Genomic DNA, 19,218 nt, shown 5'->3' with positions numbered 1-19,218 from the left:
TTCAATAGGCATCGTTGATTTTCAAATAAATTGTTTCTCTCCACTCTATTTCTGTCTATTTTTATTTTATCATTTTTTAATGACCACGAGTATCAGGAAACATGCAGGGTGATATGAACACGAGTTACATGCTCCCGAATTAGTGTGGTGACTCACTGGATGGTCCCAATTACTGTGGTCGTCGTAATTGCTACTTAATTGCTAATTTTATGGTGTCCAAGCTGCTTGCGTGTTTCATGATATTTGTGGTCATTCCCTACTACTATATAAACAATGAAAAAAATGTTTCGATCATTTCTCTGAGTGGGGGACAACGCGCACCTTTATATGAAACGGTACAATACAGATGGCCAGATGCAGATACAAGTGTTGTTCTATAGCATTCAGTTGCCACTTCGCTGAGCTAATTGAGTATCTGTTAAAGATATGTCCATTCTCCAGGCTTCAATGTTCGCTTTATAGCTCTGCCACTTAGTTTTCCGCAACAGCAGATATGCTAATTACCCGCGTCGTGCGACGATCCACATGTTTGAGTAAAACTTATACTCCTTACCTTCGCTAATTGGGTTATTAAAAACCGTACCCAGATGTATACAGTGTGAACTGCACTCCACAGTGCAGAACTTTGTATACTATTGTGGTGGAAAGCGAATTCCCCAAGAACAGACGGTCCCAAGGACGTCCTCACATTGTCATCGTGTCCTCCTCCTTCGATGTGTATTCCCAGAATGTCTTGAGGATGACACTCGCGGATTGTTCGTGAAGAGTCATTCAGGTACATCCTGTGCCAGTCCCGGTAGGTAGCTATTGGGATGAAAAATACCACCTTGTTCAATTTACCTGCTTAGCCTCTCCAACATTGAGTGACACATTTTTTTTGCTTTCTGGGCCGATCCCAGGGGCTGAATGGCATTCGTTAGAAGAGACATTGTTCCTACGTAAAATTTCTTTCCCTCCAAGAAGGTGTCTGTCTATGATACCTGGAGCGTTTACCGCGGAAAAGACAGAACAGCGCGATTCTGTAGCACTGCTTTCGACTTTTGAAAGTCCTACCCGAATGTCTCAACCCAAAAGCAGTAAGAAACATAGACTTCGCATTGCTTGAGAGTTGACACTTTAAACAATTCGTCGCCTGAGTATTCCAGTATTCCTGAGGAATTCGAGTACCTTTCAAATTGGGTTTGTCGGCCTTTGTGCTCCGTGCAAGACTTGTCTTCTTTTTTTTTTCACCTTCTAGGTTTCTGTCTTCTTTATAAATCATCGCGCTCATTTCCGTTATGGAAAATACTACACTTTATGCGGGAGTGTGTCAACATGAATTGACAGTAATCAATCAGTGAAACAGAAGTTGTCAAGATGGTGTGGGGTTTCTGACGAAAACAAATAAGGTACAATAAAACGCTGCTAGATTATGTCCCTGCTGTGTCATCACGCTCTCCTATATCGGTCCTTGATGACCTCCTAGGGACAGTCACAAGGATATCGTGAGGACATCTGTGAGTCCCATTTTAACACATGGGGGATACCCTGAGGACCGATTTCGCCCTCTGGCAGACGTCTTGTCTGTCCCTCTATGATAACCGTCGGATATCCTAGGGACAACATTGTGTTCTTAGGATTCAGTGGCGTTTGCGTGCGTGACTGAGGACGATAGATATTCAGTGTGTCCCTGATGCTGCTCGCTGTAAGTCATTCTTTATTTTGTGAACCACTTAACTGAACTCATATGTTCAAATGGAGTATGAAGGCACATAACATGAATGTGTTTCTTGGTATTGGCGCCTTGTGGTATTCATTCACATTTTTAGTTTTACGTTCTTATTTTCCTAATGCGACCGATAAAAATAGATATTACTCATAACAGAGTATATATATATATATATAGGTGTTAAAAAGTTTAAAGAAAGAATGCCGCTCCATTCCTCAAAAATAGGTTTTACTGCAGGAAATTATGAAACTACTTGGAATACACTCGTTCACACTTGTGCCACTGATAAGCTAATTTGCGTCATGAAACTCGAAAAATTGTCAACCCAAGGAGGCACTTTTCTTTCTGAATTCAGATAACTATGAGGGTGAAACACTATTCCAATCAAGATTTCGTGTTTTTTCACAAGATATCGACACAAATTTTACAGCCGAAAAACAGTCTCTGGGCGAAGGAGGCGGTGAAATTTGCCTTTAATGCACTCCTAACTCCGCCTTTATCGAGGGGAAGTGGAAAGGAGTGAAGCACTTTTGTTCCGATCGAAGGTCTTGTTGCGCATTCAGTAGATGGCAGCTGATGATAGACACGCTGATCGAGGAGAAAAGTGTGACTGTGGTGCAGTTTCATTTCTTCTTGCACAGAAGGGTAGGTATTTGGACGGAGCCAACAGTTCCGCAAACGTAAATATCCTATCTTGTGAAAAAGAAAACATGAGATTTTGATTGGAATAGTGTGTTATAGTGATTGGCTTCCGGATTCAGGAAGAAAAATGCTGCCTTTGCTTGGCATGTTTTGTAGTTTAATTATACAAATGAGCTTAATTAATGTGTGACACGAATTCTAGTGGACTCAGTCTCTGGCAAAAGTCTATATGAGTGTATTGGATGTAGTTTTATAATTTTTCAAATGGGGGAAACGTACTTTTAGGAATGGAGTGACATCCTGTCGGAGAACCGGAGTAGGACACAGGCTGAGTCTCCAGAGGGTTCCAACTCAGTGTTGTGTCGTGGGTAATCAACAGGATGACAGCACTGCAGAAGCAACTCTCTCTTATCTAGGAGACGAACAACTATAGCACTGCTGAGCGGGGACTGCCGTTCCATTCTGTGGCATGTGGTGGCAGACGTAGCTGGTTCAAACCTTCGACTGCCAAACTTGGTTATCAGATATTGCACATTCGTCTTATTTTATTCGAAAAACTTTGTTTCATGCATGAAACAAACATTGCATGCGAAACACACATGCTTGCACATGACCCATAAAAATATCACGACCATATAAATATCCCAGTAATCTAAACAATAAAAATGTTTCAATCATTCTAGATGTGGGAGATAACGCGCCTTTTATTTCCATCCAAAGGAGTAGTGCAAGGATGACGCCTATCGCATCCACTCTCATCAACAGCTGCGGAACTCTATGCCATCCCTTTCTTTCTGCAGCACATAGTTGATATCACCCAGTGGGAATTGGCAGTCTTCGCTGACACTAAATCTGCACTGCAAGCTGTTGAAAATTCCTGCATACGAGGTTCATCCGCACCCCTAGTCACGGATGTGTTTATGGCTTACCACCCTGTGTACGAAGCAGGCCACAGGCTGGTTGTCCAGTGGGTTCCAGACCATTGTGGTGTCGTAGGGAACGAGCAGGCCGAGAGCCATTGATATGAAAAGATACAATACAGATGGACAGGTTCAGGTACAAGTGCTGTACCAAAGCACGCAGTCGCCACTTCGCTGAGCTAATTGCGTATATGTTAAGGAAATGCTTAGGAAAATGTTTAAGGAAATGCCCATTAACTTTAATGTTCGCGGTGTAGCTCTCTCCTCTTTTTTTCTGCAAGAGCAGGTATACCAATTACCCGCTTCGTGTGACGAAACACATGTTCGTTCTTACTCCTCACCTCAACTAATTAAGTTGTAAAGCGTATACGTTCTCGTATACTCTCTAACAGTATGAGCAGAACTCCACAGCGCAGCATTTGCTACACTACTGTGCTGGAAAGTGAATTTAGTAGTGTTTCTGTGCATAACTGTGGACGATGATGTCCACAGTGTCTCTCACGGCTTCCCTTATGCTCTTAGCTGTAAGTCATTCTTTATTTTTGTGAAACCCTTGGGTGATCTTTGAGTATCAAGGCAGCTAACATGAACGTGTATATTTGAATTGGCACCTTGTGGAGTCTCACTATCAAGTCACCTATAATACACAGTATTCACCTATTTTCCTAAGGCGACCGAAAAAATTGGGTGAACATTATTCATAACGGAGGACTGCGATTTGTATGACATAGCCGTATCTAACTTAACACAGGTCGTCCGCGCCTCTAGTGAAGGGTGCATTAGTATACCAACATATGTGCGAATCAGGCTCCCGTGGGTTCCAACCCTCTGTTGTGTCGTGGGGAATGAACATCTTGACAGCGCTGGAGAAGCAACAACTCTCTTGCCTATGGGACGAAGGAGCATTGCACAGCTGAGAGGAGACCGCCGGTCCATTCTTCTACGTCTAGTGGCACGTCTCGCTTCCCACCTCCCTATGACATTCCCCTTATGACATTCTGTGAGATTCTCCCCCTATCCATGCTTGTAAGAGTTAATCGAATGCGCTGCTTCCGGGATGCCACGCAACACGCTGCAAGACGCTGCCTTAATGGCGTGTCTATAGTGGCGATAGCGCTTGCGACAAGTTGACGCCCCGAGATGTCATCACTGCGGCGTTCAGGAGGATCTGGAGCGCATCCTTCTCCATTGCCCGCACTACCAACCTTTCTGAATCACACTTTTACTGCCTCCTTATCAGCCGGAGTCTCGTCTCTCACTATGTCAAAATTGCTCTTTCCATGGCGCAATCCACGTCACCAACTGTCTGTCCTAAAACCACTTCTAAGCCATTCAGACTCCGTAGTACTCCGGTCGTCACTGTAAGCCTTCACACATTATTCCATTTCACCACATTACCGCCAGGAAGGGGCAGAATATCACTGCAGTGACGGCGCCTTGAAGAGGCATCTTGCATCTCTCCTCGAATTGTTGGAGCGCTGTGTACCTGGCACTATATTTTAGCGTTTTTCCAGCATTCCAGGAAGTAAGCGGGACCTATCCTCTTTGCTGCGCAGCTCTATACTGAGAAGCAATGGCGTCACTAGGGTACGCGTCACCTTGTGCGGGTACATGATGAATAACAATATCGTACCTCTGGCAGAGAAAATTTCGTGCTCGCAGAAGGCTTCTATGCTGCTGTTGAGAAACAGATGGTACCGGTGCGGCGCGTCACCCCCTCCCGTCGTGTCAACTATTTGCCTACTTTCGCCTTTGTCCAAAAATTTTTCGCGATTGCACAAATAGCTCTTTATTAAGTGGAGCACAATGCCACGCACGCAGTATCTCTCGAGCTTAAAGGAGCATGGGAACTGGGGAGAGAAAAAATGTTTTCTTCTTGATCGAGCTCAAATTTGTCATGTTTGTGTGTTTTCACACAATAAAGACTGCCCTAGCGAACATATTGCGCCCACGGCAGACGTTTGATTCCCTCGCTCAAGCTCTCCGCTTTTCTGCGGAGGCCACTTGACAAGCCAAGAAAACAGGCGTCACGATGTGACGAAGCACATGCATCTGCTCAGAGGATAGATGGCGGAGTGACCGGGATCGGTCCTAGATACTACGGAGATCGGAGTTGTCGGAGCCTCGTCTGCTACGCACGTTTCTCACAATTTCTTTTGACAGACGCTTCTTCCGATAAGATCATATGGAGGTCGAAACGGTCGATCTGTCTTGTGCAGCAGCTCGGGATCTGGTGCAGGTGCTCATTATTTGCCATTTGCATTGCTGAGGTGAACTTAGCGATGGGGTAGCACAATGCTTCAAATAAATTCGGACGTCGGCGCCGAGGTTCGCCACGCTTTATGTTGACTCATAAGCAGACTCATTGAAATGTAGGTTGCATATTCGGAGTTCAGTGTCAAGTTGAAGAACCTCAATCTCTCGAACTTCGTCGGCGCCTACTCTGCCTTTACTGCTCTCTTCCACCGCATGAGGCTCAACGTTGCCTTTACACCTGCCTTTCAACACCGACTCGGACAACTCTACTCGAACAACACCGGCTCGTCTTCCCTCTTCCCCACTTGTGGAGTGCACGGCGACCTCAGCCTCGTCATCCTGGCTCGTGGTCAATATCACCACGAGCGTGCACTAATGGAAGTCCCTATGCAACGTATTGACAAGCGGCCGTTCAACCTCGCGAATATCCTCGGACCGTGGTCCAACGCTGCACACCAGATGCAAGGCCTTCATCTTCTTGCGGAGTAGTTGTGCTCCCCCCGTCTGGTAAGGGCTTTCTGAAAGCCCCCATCATCGTCCCCTCATATTTTCCCAATGCACAATAGGGCAGTGTACTGCTTCAGCGGCGGCGAATCGCCCACCTCATCATTCTCCAATGTACATGTGTGTGTGTGTGTGTGAACAACCTCAAGAATTGAGTCAAGGCAAGCCACATACAAGGCCCCCTTCATGAGGCATACATTTCTGCAGCACATGTGTATATGCTTACCTCGCGGCATTATACGGGCTTTATCTCGATTAAATGGAACGAAAAGTGGAACGAAAACGGGACACGCATCAAACGGGAAAGGGCTACATTGAACACCGCCACATATGAGACGCCGATGTAGACGTACTTAACTTACGTACTCCCTACTCGTAATAACATGGGGTAACTTTGCCAATAATCCTGGCTGTTACCGTGGTACAGGGAGTATCCCAATGAAGACTACTAGAGATGCTTGTATGTTTTTTTTGTGGTGGGTAGTCTCCTTGGTCTACCCAAATCCCAGAACAAGGAGGTTACCACACGCCTCCCTCTCCTGTGCCACCATCATCTGTCCCCTTCCTCTTTCTTCCTCCCTCTTCTTCCTCCTCAGTGCGCACCGAGCCGCCACTTCAGAGCAGGCTGACCGCACCTCCCTATGCCCCCCCCCCTCCTACATGTAGACTGAAGCAATGATTATAAAAGAACCATGGAAGAACCACTCCCTGCTAGAAAATGCAATATACTTTTCCAGTGTGATAATTCCAGTATCATTTCAAATCGTATTCTGGGACCATGTATGCCATCTTCATATCTACATCCCAGTACAGTTATACCTGTTCTTGGGCTAGTGTGTGTACCGGATCTGTATACCTGTTCAGTATGTGTACCTCGTGCGACTGCATGTACATCCAAGTCGCATTAACTTATTTAAGCTACAAAAAGTGCATGCAAGGTAGCCCTGATGGTTGTGTTGTACTATTGGACCCCACCAGGATTTTTTTTAGGGGGCTGGGTGCAGGGCAGCATGTTTGGCATGGTGGTGCATCAACTGTGCCACAGCTACATTGGCTCAGAAACCCTAGGTTTCTGGAAGCCAGGGCCGAAGCCTCCCCCCCCCCCCCCTGACGGCGCGTCCATCAGTGGTGGGCAGTATCGCAGATACATGTATCTTCGATACAATCTTTCGGTACATTTTGTGTATCGGTATTAGGTATCGCGTGCCAAAAATGAGAGTATCGGAGTATCGGTATCGAAAATACATTTTTAGTGTATCGTGTATTTTAACGATACTCGATACTAAAAAAAGACGCGAATATTGAGGCTGTTGTGAGACTTAGGGTCGGCGGCGCTCGCTCAGGCGGTAGTACAAGCCAGGCCGCAGCGGCGTAGACATGTCGACCATAAATTCGTTCGAAGCTTACGTCCGCGCGCGCGCTCCGTCGTCAAGGTCGCCCGGAGAGGAGGCTCTGGGCCCTGCCCTGGGACGCGCTCGTGGGCGCGCGCGGCTTCTAGTTGGTTCCAGAAGAATCTCTTCCGTCTCTTTCAACGGCGGGCGCGCCGAAAACGCCTTACACAGGGCCAACCTCATGGCTTCTGGAACTGCGCTGCCCGAAGTCCCCCTCCTCAGTGCGCAAGAGCACGTCCACTTGCGTCCCATTCCGCGTCTGCCATGCGGAAAGAATAACCGCCGGCTTAGCTTGAGCACTGCAACCCGTTCTACAGCTCACAATTCACAACGGCCAACTAAGAAAATCAAGTCAGAGGAATCTTTCCCGCTCTGCGCCTTGCTTTAGAAACCGACGGCAGGCTCCTCCTGCTATTACACTTCTCTCTGCCAGCTGCTCCACCAAGTCGCGACAGAAGAAAGAGTCCTTCGGGGTGTCAAGGGGTATTCAAAATGTTCCTCGTTGACATTTATGCCGTCCTCAAGAGCCACCTGTTGCATGAACAGACATATTGTCGACCACAAACAGAAGGAACAAGGTCACAGGGCAGGCAGTTTACTTTGCACAGAGTTCGAACCAATGTTGTCAGACCAGGATCTCAAGGCTGCACAAGCACATTAAATTCTTCTCGTTACTGTCCAGCAATTGTGTCAGCTCTGATTCGTTCTCAGTGCTGCAGGAACTTACGCGTGTGATTCATCTTGATGTAGCTCTCCAGGTCGGGTGATTATAAGGGGAGATATCACACCCTGTTATTGGGACTTTTTCAACCATTTTCGGATCTACAATTTATTGGTTCATTTGTGGTGTTGTTATAGAGTCTGTCCTATTGTGAGTGTTCTAGCCTAAAAGCATTTCTTCATGTTTCATGAATGATGTCGTAAGGGAGCATGTCCTATCTCATCTCCAGTTAATAGCAAGTCAGGGCGTGTGGGGGCACTTTGTGTCTGTTGCAGATCGGACGATTGTAGTGTTAGGTCAAACCATCCCAGACATGCCAAGAATAACTTCCAACATTTAAAACATAGAGTGAGTGTAAAGACACACGACCATGCTCCCCACAATACCCCTCTGAATTACGTGTCCGCGCGCCTGTTTGGCAACAGGGAAGTAACAGTCTCAAGACACACGTACCTATGTACGAAACTACTCTTCTTCCTGTTTTTTTTTCTTAATATTTGACACTATAGAAGTTATCATTAGGGCTACGTGGCATAGGGTTTTTTTTGCCAGCAAACCGACAGAATGGCGAAGCGGGTTTTCAACCTGTTACCTTCCTTTCAACACTCCTTGTTGCGAAACAAATGCAGGGACACGTATAATGCAAAATGGGGTTAGTGGTGTGAACGAGCGTGTTTCTGCACTTCTATGCGAAAGGAATATATAGACCGAAACCAATTAATTACTCAGTGCAAAGGCAGGAAGGGGTCGACATTTTTTGACTGAAAATTGTCCACAGAAGGTCCTCTGTTGTGTAGGAGCTGTCTCAATGCTGTCTGGCTTGTATTAGAATTTTTGTGAACACTATCTTAATTTTTATGTAATTAATGAGCACACGCAAGCTGTTGGGCCATTGAATTTCTAGTAGTGGCACTCATAGGTAGTTTACAAAAAGTAAAGTCTACCGATGGCACGTTACAGCTGTATCGTCGTCTACTTTTCAAAAGCGTTTATTTTCCTCTTTGATATCCTAGAATGAATAGCAGTGAACATGTACAGCACATCGCTCTGTCGAGAGTAGACAACTTTTTTGCAGCGAATGAGGCACATTGCTGGTGCAACATCACAGGACTGGAGGAGTGACCTGGAGATGAGTCTGGAAGCCCTCCCGCCGCAACAGCGGTTTTACAGTTAAACTGCGTCGTAGTGAGACCTTTTTCAGCCGAAATGTTTTTCCGTGTGTGGTTTCCAGGGGCCACTTCACGAAATACGAGCTGTCTTTAGACATCTTGGATAACCTCTCCATGCTCCTCTAGAGGTACCGTAAAGCAGCAGGCATGCAATTTTATACTGCTGGCTCATTTAACAGCATGGGTGCTCAGTAAACAAGCGCCACGTTTCGTTAAAATGCACCTCGTAGTTTTTTTTTTTTTTGTGTGTGTGTGTGTGTGGAAAATTCAGATTTAATAAAACGGTTAACCTTTTGTCTAAGATCCGACATGAACTCCGCAGTTCCCGCCGTGTAGGGCAGCAGACATAAACGTGTAAATAACAATGGGAGCGTGACATCTGTGAACCGCTACCACAACCACGTCGTTTCGCGGACGTGGTGCATTTTTGCGTAGGTGACTCTCATGGTGATTCTGCTGACAGTTATGTTACCCACTTCCACAATCTACGAATATTCTTCCATTTTGAGAGAATATATATCAAGAACTATCTCGCTTGAGCAAACTCTTCAAAGAAGGTTAGAGAAGCCGGCTTCTTAGCCCATGACCTAGGTCGACGAATGCGCGATTGTTTCCCACTAGGTGCCGCGCCCGTCTTTTCACAGCAATTTCAGGAGTGATTAACAAATACCTAGAGTTTTCTGACATAAAATTTTCCGTGTGGGATCTTTCGGATTAAGCTTTCAAATGCCGCTGCCAATATTAACAGCTTGCCTGCTGCTTTACAGTACCTTTGAGCAGCAATCGGTCATGATCAATCAGATCAAATACTTCAGTCAGGTCGAGGGAAATACCCGTTCTTAATCATTTTGCATCTGCTTTGCGTTTTATTTTTTAATTTCTGTCACGTTACTAAGTGCCAATTTTGTTGACGTGGCTTTACTAAACGCAAATTGAGCACGATAAAGACATTGTGTTCCTGTAAAACAACACTGCGAAATGAGCATTTTCATTGCCTTACTAAGGGCGAGCAGTACAGCTGCACAACAATTTATAATATCAGTTTTGCTGACCTTCTTGCTGAACTCTGGCATTGTTTAATTCTGTCAGAAACATATCGTATGAAAACATATCATTAGCTAGCATCGCATTGCATCAGCTAGCAGGTGTGAGAACTTCTTAAAGAGGTCCTTGGGAATGTTAGCATGAGTAGCAGACTTCTTAGAATGGAGCATATTTAACCATGATAAAACTTCTTCAACAGTGGTCAGAGGTCACCAGAATAATGCCCCTGAAGTTTGTTTGCGTTATGGTGTCTGTTCTCTACGCTCTCAATATTGGGCGTGCGCTGGAATTGTCCTTGGATGGAACGTGGACAGCGCACAACAGCGGGAACTACCGTAAGTCTGACTTTATAATCCACTAAAATGTGACTGCGTACATGTACCCCATAGTCCTGTTTTAAATTCCATCATCTCTGTTCTGGGACTTGCAAATAACACAGACAGCAGCACCTTAACGAAGACGAACGATGTCTCACGCATATTCGCACATACCCTGACATCAAGACTGAAATGTAGCATATACTGTAGAAATTAAAGCTAAGGGGAAAAACATATGAGGGAAAAAATTGTAAACATAGCAGTAACCTTCTTCTTATACCTCACCTCACCCTTCTACTTTCTTCAAACTCTTACTCCCCCTTTCCGGTTTTACTCTATTATTCACTATGATTGACTCTTTCGTGTTCTGCAAGAACAACACAGATTAGGTTTCTATAAGAGCCAACGGTTGTAACAAGAGGGATTTGGAGACTTCTACTTCTCTTCGTCATTTTTGTTTTAAGCTCTGCTCAGATAGTATACAGCGGTGGTTTTCCTAGCGTTTCCGCAACATGCAGGTACAGTATAAGCACGTCTCGTGTGTAGTGCGTTTCAGAGCTTGGTTGTTATATCGCTCGAAGCGTTCTTATGTATCCAGTTTAAGCTTTCGATCCGACCTTAAGCTGGATTCCAGGTAACATGCACCCCAATGCGGACATATGTTTTGTGTGCATTGTGCGCGTCAGAGCTTTAAGGAAGCGTTGTAGCATTGCATCAGGTGCGCAGTATTTACACCATGACCCACCATTATTAAGATCTGGGCGAAGCAAAACTGTGACAACAGGAGCATGTTGTGGAAAGCTAACTCCAAATGAGCTGCCTATACATGAAGAATGAGCTCAAGAAGGTAAAATAATACAGAGTCCAGCTTGATGAAACGTCGTCAAGAAAAATAATATCGAAAGAATGAAGCACGAAGTCAGAGTAACTATTTAATACGTGTGCTTTCGGGCAGAGTCTGCCCTTCTTCAGGCAAAATAAGCAGTTAAAACATTGCTTATATAAGGAGTGGGATCGGTGAGAGAAAGAATCAAAGAACAAGAGAGAAGCAACGCAACGATGAAATCACAAAGAACAAAACAGAAGGCTATACATTTGATAGATGTCCGACGCCAAGACCATCGGAAGGAACGTACACCACTCTTTCCGTATGACGAAAATTTGTAATCGCACCAATAAGAGTCGTCCCATAGAAGAAGTCGAAGTTGTTCGTCCCCAAATGTTTTGTTACTGCATGTGCTCTCGGTCTTTCGGTAGCCATAATGGATGCCATGCAATCACAGGCGAAACGCGTTCGATGACACAGCAAATATATTCCCAGTATGTTTGTCTCGGCGAAGGGGTGGGTGACGGTGTTTTCTAAGCGGTGTGTGGCACTCAGTTTTGCAGCTTTTATAGCTTCTTTTGCCTTTCTTGCAGGTAATTTGAAGGGGTGTTGGGGGTGTCTTAGCGGGGTGTAGGGGAGGCTTGAAAAATCCCTGCGACCCGATTTTACGGAGCACAAAGTTGAAGCATTTGTTGAAGGTTACCAAAAAAGTGCCTCAATGTCACTTCGGGGATGGTCTGAAAGGTTCTGTGGCAAAGTGCAATGCGTTGGCGCGTATTAGGGAGTCTTTGTTTGCCGTCTCCAAATCCACCGCTGCCAAATAACGCCGCCATCTTTCTTCGTAAGACTGCTCGGGAGCTCTCGCAGGATTCCGCCATAAGCTGCGAAGATTTTGCGACGCGCGCCCTTCGTGAATCTACACTTCGTCGTAACTTTCCCGTACGACGGAGTTACGACAGATTCCGTCGCACGAGCTCTTTGTGAATCTGACCCCAGAACACTGAATGTTGAAGAAGAGGGGTGCTCGTGAGCCCAGGAAACTTCAGCGTTTTCTTTCTCGTCCTCGCAGTTTGGTTTTGAGGGCTAATTTTGCGACGTCCTTCCCCGCCAAATGAGTGTCGGCTCATTACCCCTGCTTCAAGTGAGTAGAGCAACTGTATCGGGCGCCGTGTAACGTTGCCCGATGTCAATTTTATGGTACACGCCCGTACCTCGTCATCCAGGCCTTGGTGGAGACACATAATCCGAACAAGTGCACAAGTGCAGGATGAGTGCACAGGAATGGCGCACTGGTGCAGGATAAGCGTAGGAAGTGCGCAAGTGCAATACGAACAGTTTTCCAACACTGCCATGACATGCTTTCTTCGTGAAGCGGTGCCAAAACTCAACGGGTGTCTCTTCACGGGATCCATCGAGTGAGTCGATCTCAGCTGTAGCAGGTAATCCGTGCACCATCTTCTCCAAAAATAATCGGAGACTTATGACAGGCGGGAAAGATCAGCGGGTGGTGATGAAGATGGCAATACGCAGTGCTATAAGTCTTCGGCAATTAAGCAAGTGGACTGGCGTTAACGCAGCTGGTTCATCCGGAGATGCATGTAAACACGTTAGTTGGCGAGAGCTTATTGAAGCCTCAGAGTCCTGCAACACTGTCGTGACCTCCTCGAAAGTAGTGGACTGTCTTCCAAGCGGTCTTCGAAGATAATGTTTCACTGTGCGTACCAGGCGTTCCCACCAGCCGCACCACCAGGCTGCCTTCTCGGTGATGAATTTCTTGAATTGAATGTTATACCGCTCTTGGCACAGTGGTCTCGCACCGTATCCTTTCGGATGATGGTCTTCAACTTCTGGCTTTCTTGAGAAGCCTTTTTGCAAGTCAGCGCGTTATCGGAATATATGGCAGAAGGTAAGACGCGGCGTGCAGTGAAACGACGAAAAGCTAAGAGTAATGATCTGGCTGTTAGGTCAGATACAAGTTCCAAAGGCACTGCTCGTGTAGTCGCATGTGAGAAAAGCGCGATATAAGATTTACGTTCTTAGAGATTACGTTTTTAAGATTTACGTTACGTAGAGAATTGCTACCCGACCGTTCCAGCACGGTCCTGCAAAGGTAAAGGAGCGTTGGTAGAGCAGCTGCCTTTAGACGAAATAGGGCACAGATGACGCATTTATGGATCAATTCTTTCGTTATTGTCCGCGCCTGAGGGATCCGCCACTTTTATTGTATCTCGTTTAAAGCGTCCTGAAGTCCACCATGCAGTACTCTTTGCCGGGCTGCCTCAGCTACCTGCTCCGTGAATTGGTGTTCACGGGGAAGTACAGAATTCAGTAATTCACAGCTTCGTCCAGTGGCCCTAACCGTAGTCTAAATTTTAAGCGCATCACGCCTTCGTCATCTACGTAGGGTCGCAGAGCGGATACTTTAGATTCAGACGAGAGTGGCCGTCCAGTGTAACTCCGTCTTGTTGACTCCCATAGCGTCGAACCTCACGTGATATCAGTTTCCATACCTGGTCGGAAGCAACAAGCTGGCCAATGCCGTTCACTTGTCGCAGCCCAGGAAGCCCGACGATATCGGCAATGTGCTATCCTGAAACGTAAGGATATGCTTGTTCTCCACCGGTGTTACCGGGATGTCTCGTCAAATGACAGTCATAACGATAACGCTTAGCCTGACGTTCTCCTGGCCGTATTGGCTTCGGACAGTTACATCGCGGATGAGCCGTTTCGTGGGCCTAGAATCTGTCTCCGCTGAGAAGGTGTTGATGTTGAAGGTGTCATGCTGTGTCTGACACCACCCACACACGAAACGTTTGTAGAAGAACTGTACTTCAGTGGGAAGTGGGAGTCAGACGTACGGGACTCTGGCTTTCTTCGACCTCTGTAACTTTTACGTTTTCCGCTCTCCTGGCGATCCAGTTTGGGTCGCACATCGCGTCAGCATGCCTCCGGAGTTTGCGCACTGTCCTCTGAAATGATATTCTTTTGAAATATGCGACGCTCGTGTGCACCGCAAACACCGTCTGTGGTCGGCAAGGTCTTTCTTTTTGTCTTCGAGGGAAATATCTGCATCACATGTCTCGCTGCTATGAGATTTTTCCGTGCAGAAAAAGCGACTCGACGGAGACGACGTGCAACTATGCAATGCAAAGGCAGATAGTAGTTAACTCTTAGCAAAATGCGTTGTTTCCCACTAGGGTGCTCGAAAACTCCACTTCTTTCTCGACTCTCTACTTCCGCCTTCAGAAAACTTAACAGCTCGTCCAACTCTTCGGAAATAGTTGTCAAAGTGGCGATATCGCTCTCTGCCGTACAGTCAGTGACGTTTCAGAAGTCTCTGCTGCGGTACCAGAGGAGGCACAGTAAGCGGGTTTCGCCGCCGCGACAATAGTGTCGCCGCTGGCATTTCCCGCCAAATTCCGGCTATTTACTTTCCATTGGCTCCGGTCCCCCACGTGACCTTTCTCGATCATGATTGGCTGAGGCTCATTTAACCGGTGGATTCGCCCGCGTTCGTTTCTCCGAGGCGCCGACCCGTCGGACCGTTGTGTAGCTGGCGTCTACGTATGTGAGCAGACAGTGATTTCGTTTCGTGGATTTCGAAGATGTTCGAGCCATGGACGAACGCCTGAATGAAAGGTAAGCAGACAAACGTATGATGCATGTCAGTGATCAGACTTTTAATACTGTCGTCTAACTGTGTGCATGGAGGTACGCCTTGTCTCGTATTACATCACTTTCTGCCGGTTATCAGTAATGATCTGGTTGATGATTCTGCGTGGTGTTACTGGTTGCGTTTTGTTCCGCTATTTGAATGTGTCTGATGTTTAATACACTGGTGTGCATGAAAAGGAAAACAGCGTGCATCGCGTACGCAGGGCTCCTCGAATTTTGTCATTAGTCGACATTAGGCGCGTAACGATAGCATGTCTTACAGAGCGTATTCAGCCAATTAACGTTGCCTGTGCTCGGGTTTACCATATCGTTAACAGGTTCTTTTTTTTTTTTTTTCATTCAGACACCTACAGCTGTTCGTGGCCCTGCGATCCGCGAGCATGTGGCCCCTGTCACCAGAAAATTCGACATTTGTGCTGGGATGAAGCGGATGGCTTCTGCGACTCATCACGTGCTATATATGTGTATAATCATATTTACTTTCTCCAAACCGAATAGGTTCCCTTAAGGATTGTATAATATGATAGTCACGCTTTCTGTTGCTCGGCACTATTTATTCTTTATTCATTCTGCAGTATTCTGTAACAATCGTGTAGATTTACTTGCATTCAAATGTTGCTTCTTGTTTATATGTTTACGGTGTCAATAAATTTGTACATGTGAATTCCTTCGTCTTCTGGATTTTCATTTTCTGCTTCCCGATAATGTTAGCAGATGGCCTGGCGAAGCTCTCGGAACAGGGGGGGAGGGGGAGATAATTCGAGTGAGAGGGTGTGGAAAGGGCACGCAGCGCACATGCGCAGTTCAATCAGCCAGCGCGCGCTTTTTGGCGCCGTTTTCCGGCTACTTTGTCGTGATTCGTTACTGGTGATCACGTGGTCAAGGGGGGCGGTGGTTTTCGTGGCGAAACTGTGAAAGCTACAGCTGCACTCCACTGGCGGTACGAAACCTCCCACGGTGATACTCAAGAACGATGTCGCGCTGTATTGATGCAAGAAGGACATGAGACATCATGGCCGAGTAAGTGGAGATGGGCACTCTCAGTGATTTCAGTTCGCAGATGTTCGTTAGCACATGGTCATATAATTGTCGTGAATGGGAGGTTTCTAAGCTTATCAAGGTGCTGCTGCTCGAGCTTCCCAGGATCACCGAAAAGTTCAGTGAGAATCGTCATGGCGCCGTCATAATTGGCCTCGTTCGTTTGCAGTCCCGGTGGTGGTGGTGGTGGTGGAAGGGCACGCCGTTGTCTGCCTCACAGAGGTGGGCAACGTCACGACTGACGCAGGGGGCGGGGCGGTGAGCGTCCCGGGCCGACGTCTAAGGGAACTGAGCAGACGTATGTCTGAAAGCGTCTGAGGAAAACTCAGACAGCACATCCGGCACCGGGATTCTTACCCGGGTACCCCTCAGTCTCGACGTGGCAATATAGCGGCCGCAGTTCCGACCAACAGCGAGCGAAGACAGTGAAATTTGTCAGACTTGCTTAGTTTAGGATTGTCGTGTGCTTTTCTCTTGTTGCTCGCAGAGGGGCTGCGATTGTGTGGAGGTCTCCTCGAAACTTGTGTAGTTGAAGACTCTACGGTTTAACCCCATAGTTATTAGTCGGGATCGAATATGCTGGAGAAGATACAGCAGTAGCTGCCGTGGAAATGGACGTAGCCAACAGTCGTTGAAAGTTGAGGCGCAAATTCGCAGTGACTTCCGCTGCCCACTCTTCGTAATGTAGCACTGAGGCGTACTCAACCTCAAAGTTCTCAAAGGGTGTTTGGTCCTTGGCTTGTCCATCAAGTGCTTGGGGTTCCTTGCTGTAGATGACCAGCTTCTCCAGGAAGACGTTGAGCGCCCCTGCGGTTACGTTAGCGTTTTGAATAATCGCGGTACACTCTTCTTTAACTATCTTGGTGTCTTGCGTGTGTCTTGCTGCTCATTAGGCCTTGATCCGATCAAGGGCATTACTGTTGTTAGGCATGAGGAAACCTCTCCACGCTCTAACATGAGACTAGTTCCTGGATTTCGGCACCAAATGTTGTGGAAAGGTAACTCCAAAAGAGATGGCTATTGTTGAAGAATGAACCCAAGCCGATCCGTGTACCAAAGCCAGAGAAACCTTTATACACGTCTGAATAATACAAGCATCAGAAGAACACGGAAACACCTTACAAACAAACAAACGGACACTGACCGCGGTATTCTCGCTTTGCCCCGGGTGATCCCTGCGCTTCGATGAATCCTCAGTAGCTTTGGTCAATGCATTGCAAAAGCTACTGGAAGGGTCCGTCGAAGAGGAGGGATCCCTCAAGGCTGAGCGAGAATACGGCAGTGAATCTTCCCCTTCTTCTACCAATCAAGAGATGGCGAATGTTGGAGAAAAAGGGTGCTCGTGTGCCGAGGAAACGTCAGCGTTTTCTTTCATGCAGTTTCGTTTTGAGGGTTAACCTTGCGACACAGTAAGTACACATTGTACGCATGGTAAGTAGAAAACACAAAATCCAACATTACAGAAGACATCTGTATAAACTAGAGTAGCTTGATGGGCTTGTTGGTACATGACTCGGAGAACAAGGAGCAGTCAAAAACAGGGACAACGACACCAGAAGACACACAAACAGAGGCTCCGACTCAGGAGCCTCTGTTTGTGTGTCTTCTGGTGTCGTTGTCCCTGTTTTTGACTGCTCCTTGTTCTCCGAGACATCTGTATAATTCATATAGGTATATATTTTTTCTGTTCTATCCTCTGTTTCTCTCTCCTAACTTTAAACCTGATTGTTGAATGTGCATTTGAGATGTTTACCCTTCTACCGGTGTCCCTGATTTTTCAGGTCTCAATATATCATCCCAAGTTCCTGGTGGCATATACACGGACCTCCATCGGAATCACGTCATAGGAGAACCCTACTATGCCTACAACGACATTATGCTCCGTTGGGTCGGCCACGAGAACTGGACCTTCTCTAGAGAATTTGACGGTTAGTGCGCAATTTCAGGGTGGCCTCGTTTGCCTGTTTCTGCGTAGCGTATAACTGGACTGTGTTGCATTGTGTAAACAAGTACGATATGGAACTCCTGCACCAGCGATCGGATTCTCCTATTCCCAGACGGAACTCCCACGTCTTCCCTCCCCCCCCCCCCCCCACCCCAGAAAAAAAAAAAAGAAAAGAAGTCTGCGGAGTTACTTCAACACAACCCTCACACCACCTCAAGCTGCACATAACTGCATCTACACCTAAACATGGATTTTTGCAGCGCCTAACATTCGTGAGACGACACATCGTAAAACGGTTTTATCTACATTCCTCTAACTTAACGATTGTTCTTCCTAGAATGAGTGATACATTGAAGCGGACGACTTTTACAGCGACAGCTGTGTGAGGGAACTTTTTGTCATGACGGCATGGTTCCTGAGGTCGTATTCGGCGCGCCATTGGTTGGCGCAGCAGCAAATCGTCCAGATATATGTTGACACAGTCCCCTTAGAAGTCCGCTCAGGACGCACACTCCCCAAAGTGTTAGTCATGACGTTGCCCACCTCTGTGAGGCCGGCAGCGGCGAGCTTTTTCAGCAGTACCGCAACCACCGCATGAAAAAAAGAAAAAGGAAAGAAACGGCAGCCGTGCGGGATGCAAGCAAGCGTCGTCACGTCAGTGTATCACACCCTATGGGGCGGTCACGAAGAGTGCGTACAGCGTCTGCAGACAGTGAGTGCAAGGCTCGGCGCGCCGCTGCAAAGCGCGTACTGTGTAGCACACCGAGCGGGTACGCAGGCAGACTCGCATTGGCTCCACGAAGACAACATGACCCAGCAGCGAGGGGACGCAAAGCGGCTGTGATGAGATGAAGCGCAGAAGACCCGAGAGTTGTCTACGTGTTGTGTGCCGAACAGAACCGTGAGGCGTCTAGCCCTTATTGCGCGTGCAGGATAGATACAGCTGTCGTTTTCACTGCTTCGCGCTGTCTGCGAAAAGGCGAGATTTTTTTTATACAATTCCCTTTACGCTATGGCAAGATTAGTTTGGCACAGATAATACCTGCATCGGAGCTTTGAACA

The 19,218-nt window shown here is 46.9% G+C and overlaps 1 protein-coding gene across 3 annotated transcripts in view; it reads left to right on the top strand.

Moving 5' to 3' along the window:
- The first annotated feature begins 643 nt into the window (after nucleotides 1–643).
- The window catches only part of LOC135400297 (beta-mannosidase-like), a 54,479-nt gene continuing 35,904 nt past the window's right edge, over nucleotides 644–19,218 (top strand). For 2 of the 3 annotated variants that reach the window (XM_064632108.1, XM_064632106.1), the window contains exons 1-3: nucleotides 3,649–3,794; nucleotides 10,555–10,690; nucleotides 17,993–18,139. In XM_064632108.1, coding sequence (XP_064488178.1) covers nucleotides 3,750–3,794; nucleotides 10,555–10,690; nucleotides 17,993–18,139 — 328 coding nt within the window. In that variant the 5' untranslated portion in view covers nucleotides 3,649–3,749. Of the gene's footprint in view, nucleotides 797–3,648; nucleotides 3,795–10,554; nucleotides 10,691–17,992; nucleotides 18,140–19,218 lie in introns of those variants that run through there. The other variant, XM_064632107.1, reaches the window with a different exon arrangement.

Source organism: Ornithodoros turicata, chromosome 7, assembly GCF_037126465.1.
Source record: "Ornithodoros turicata isolate Travis chromosome 7, ASM3712646v1, whole genome shotgun sequence".
Taxonomy (NCBI): domain Eukaryota; kingdom Metazoa; phylum Arthropoda; class Arachnida; order Ixodida; family Argasidae; genus Ornithodoros; species Ornithodoros turicata.
This window is presented reverse-complemented; position numbering and strand designations above follow the sequence as displayed.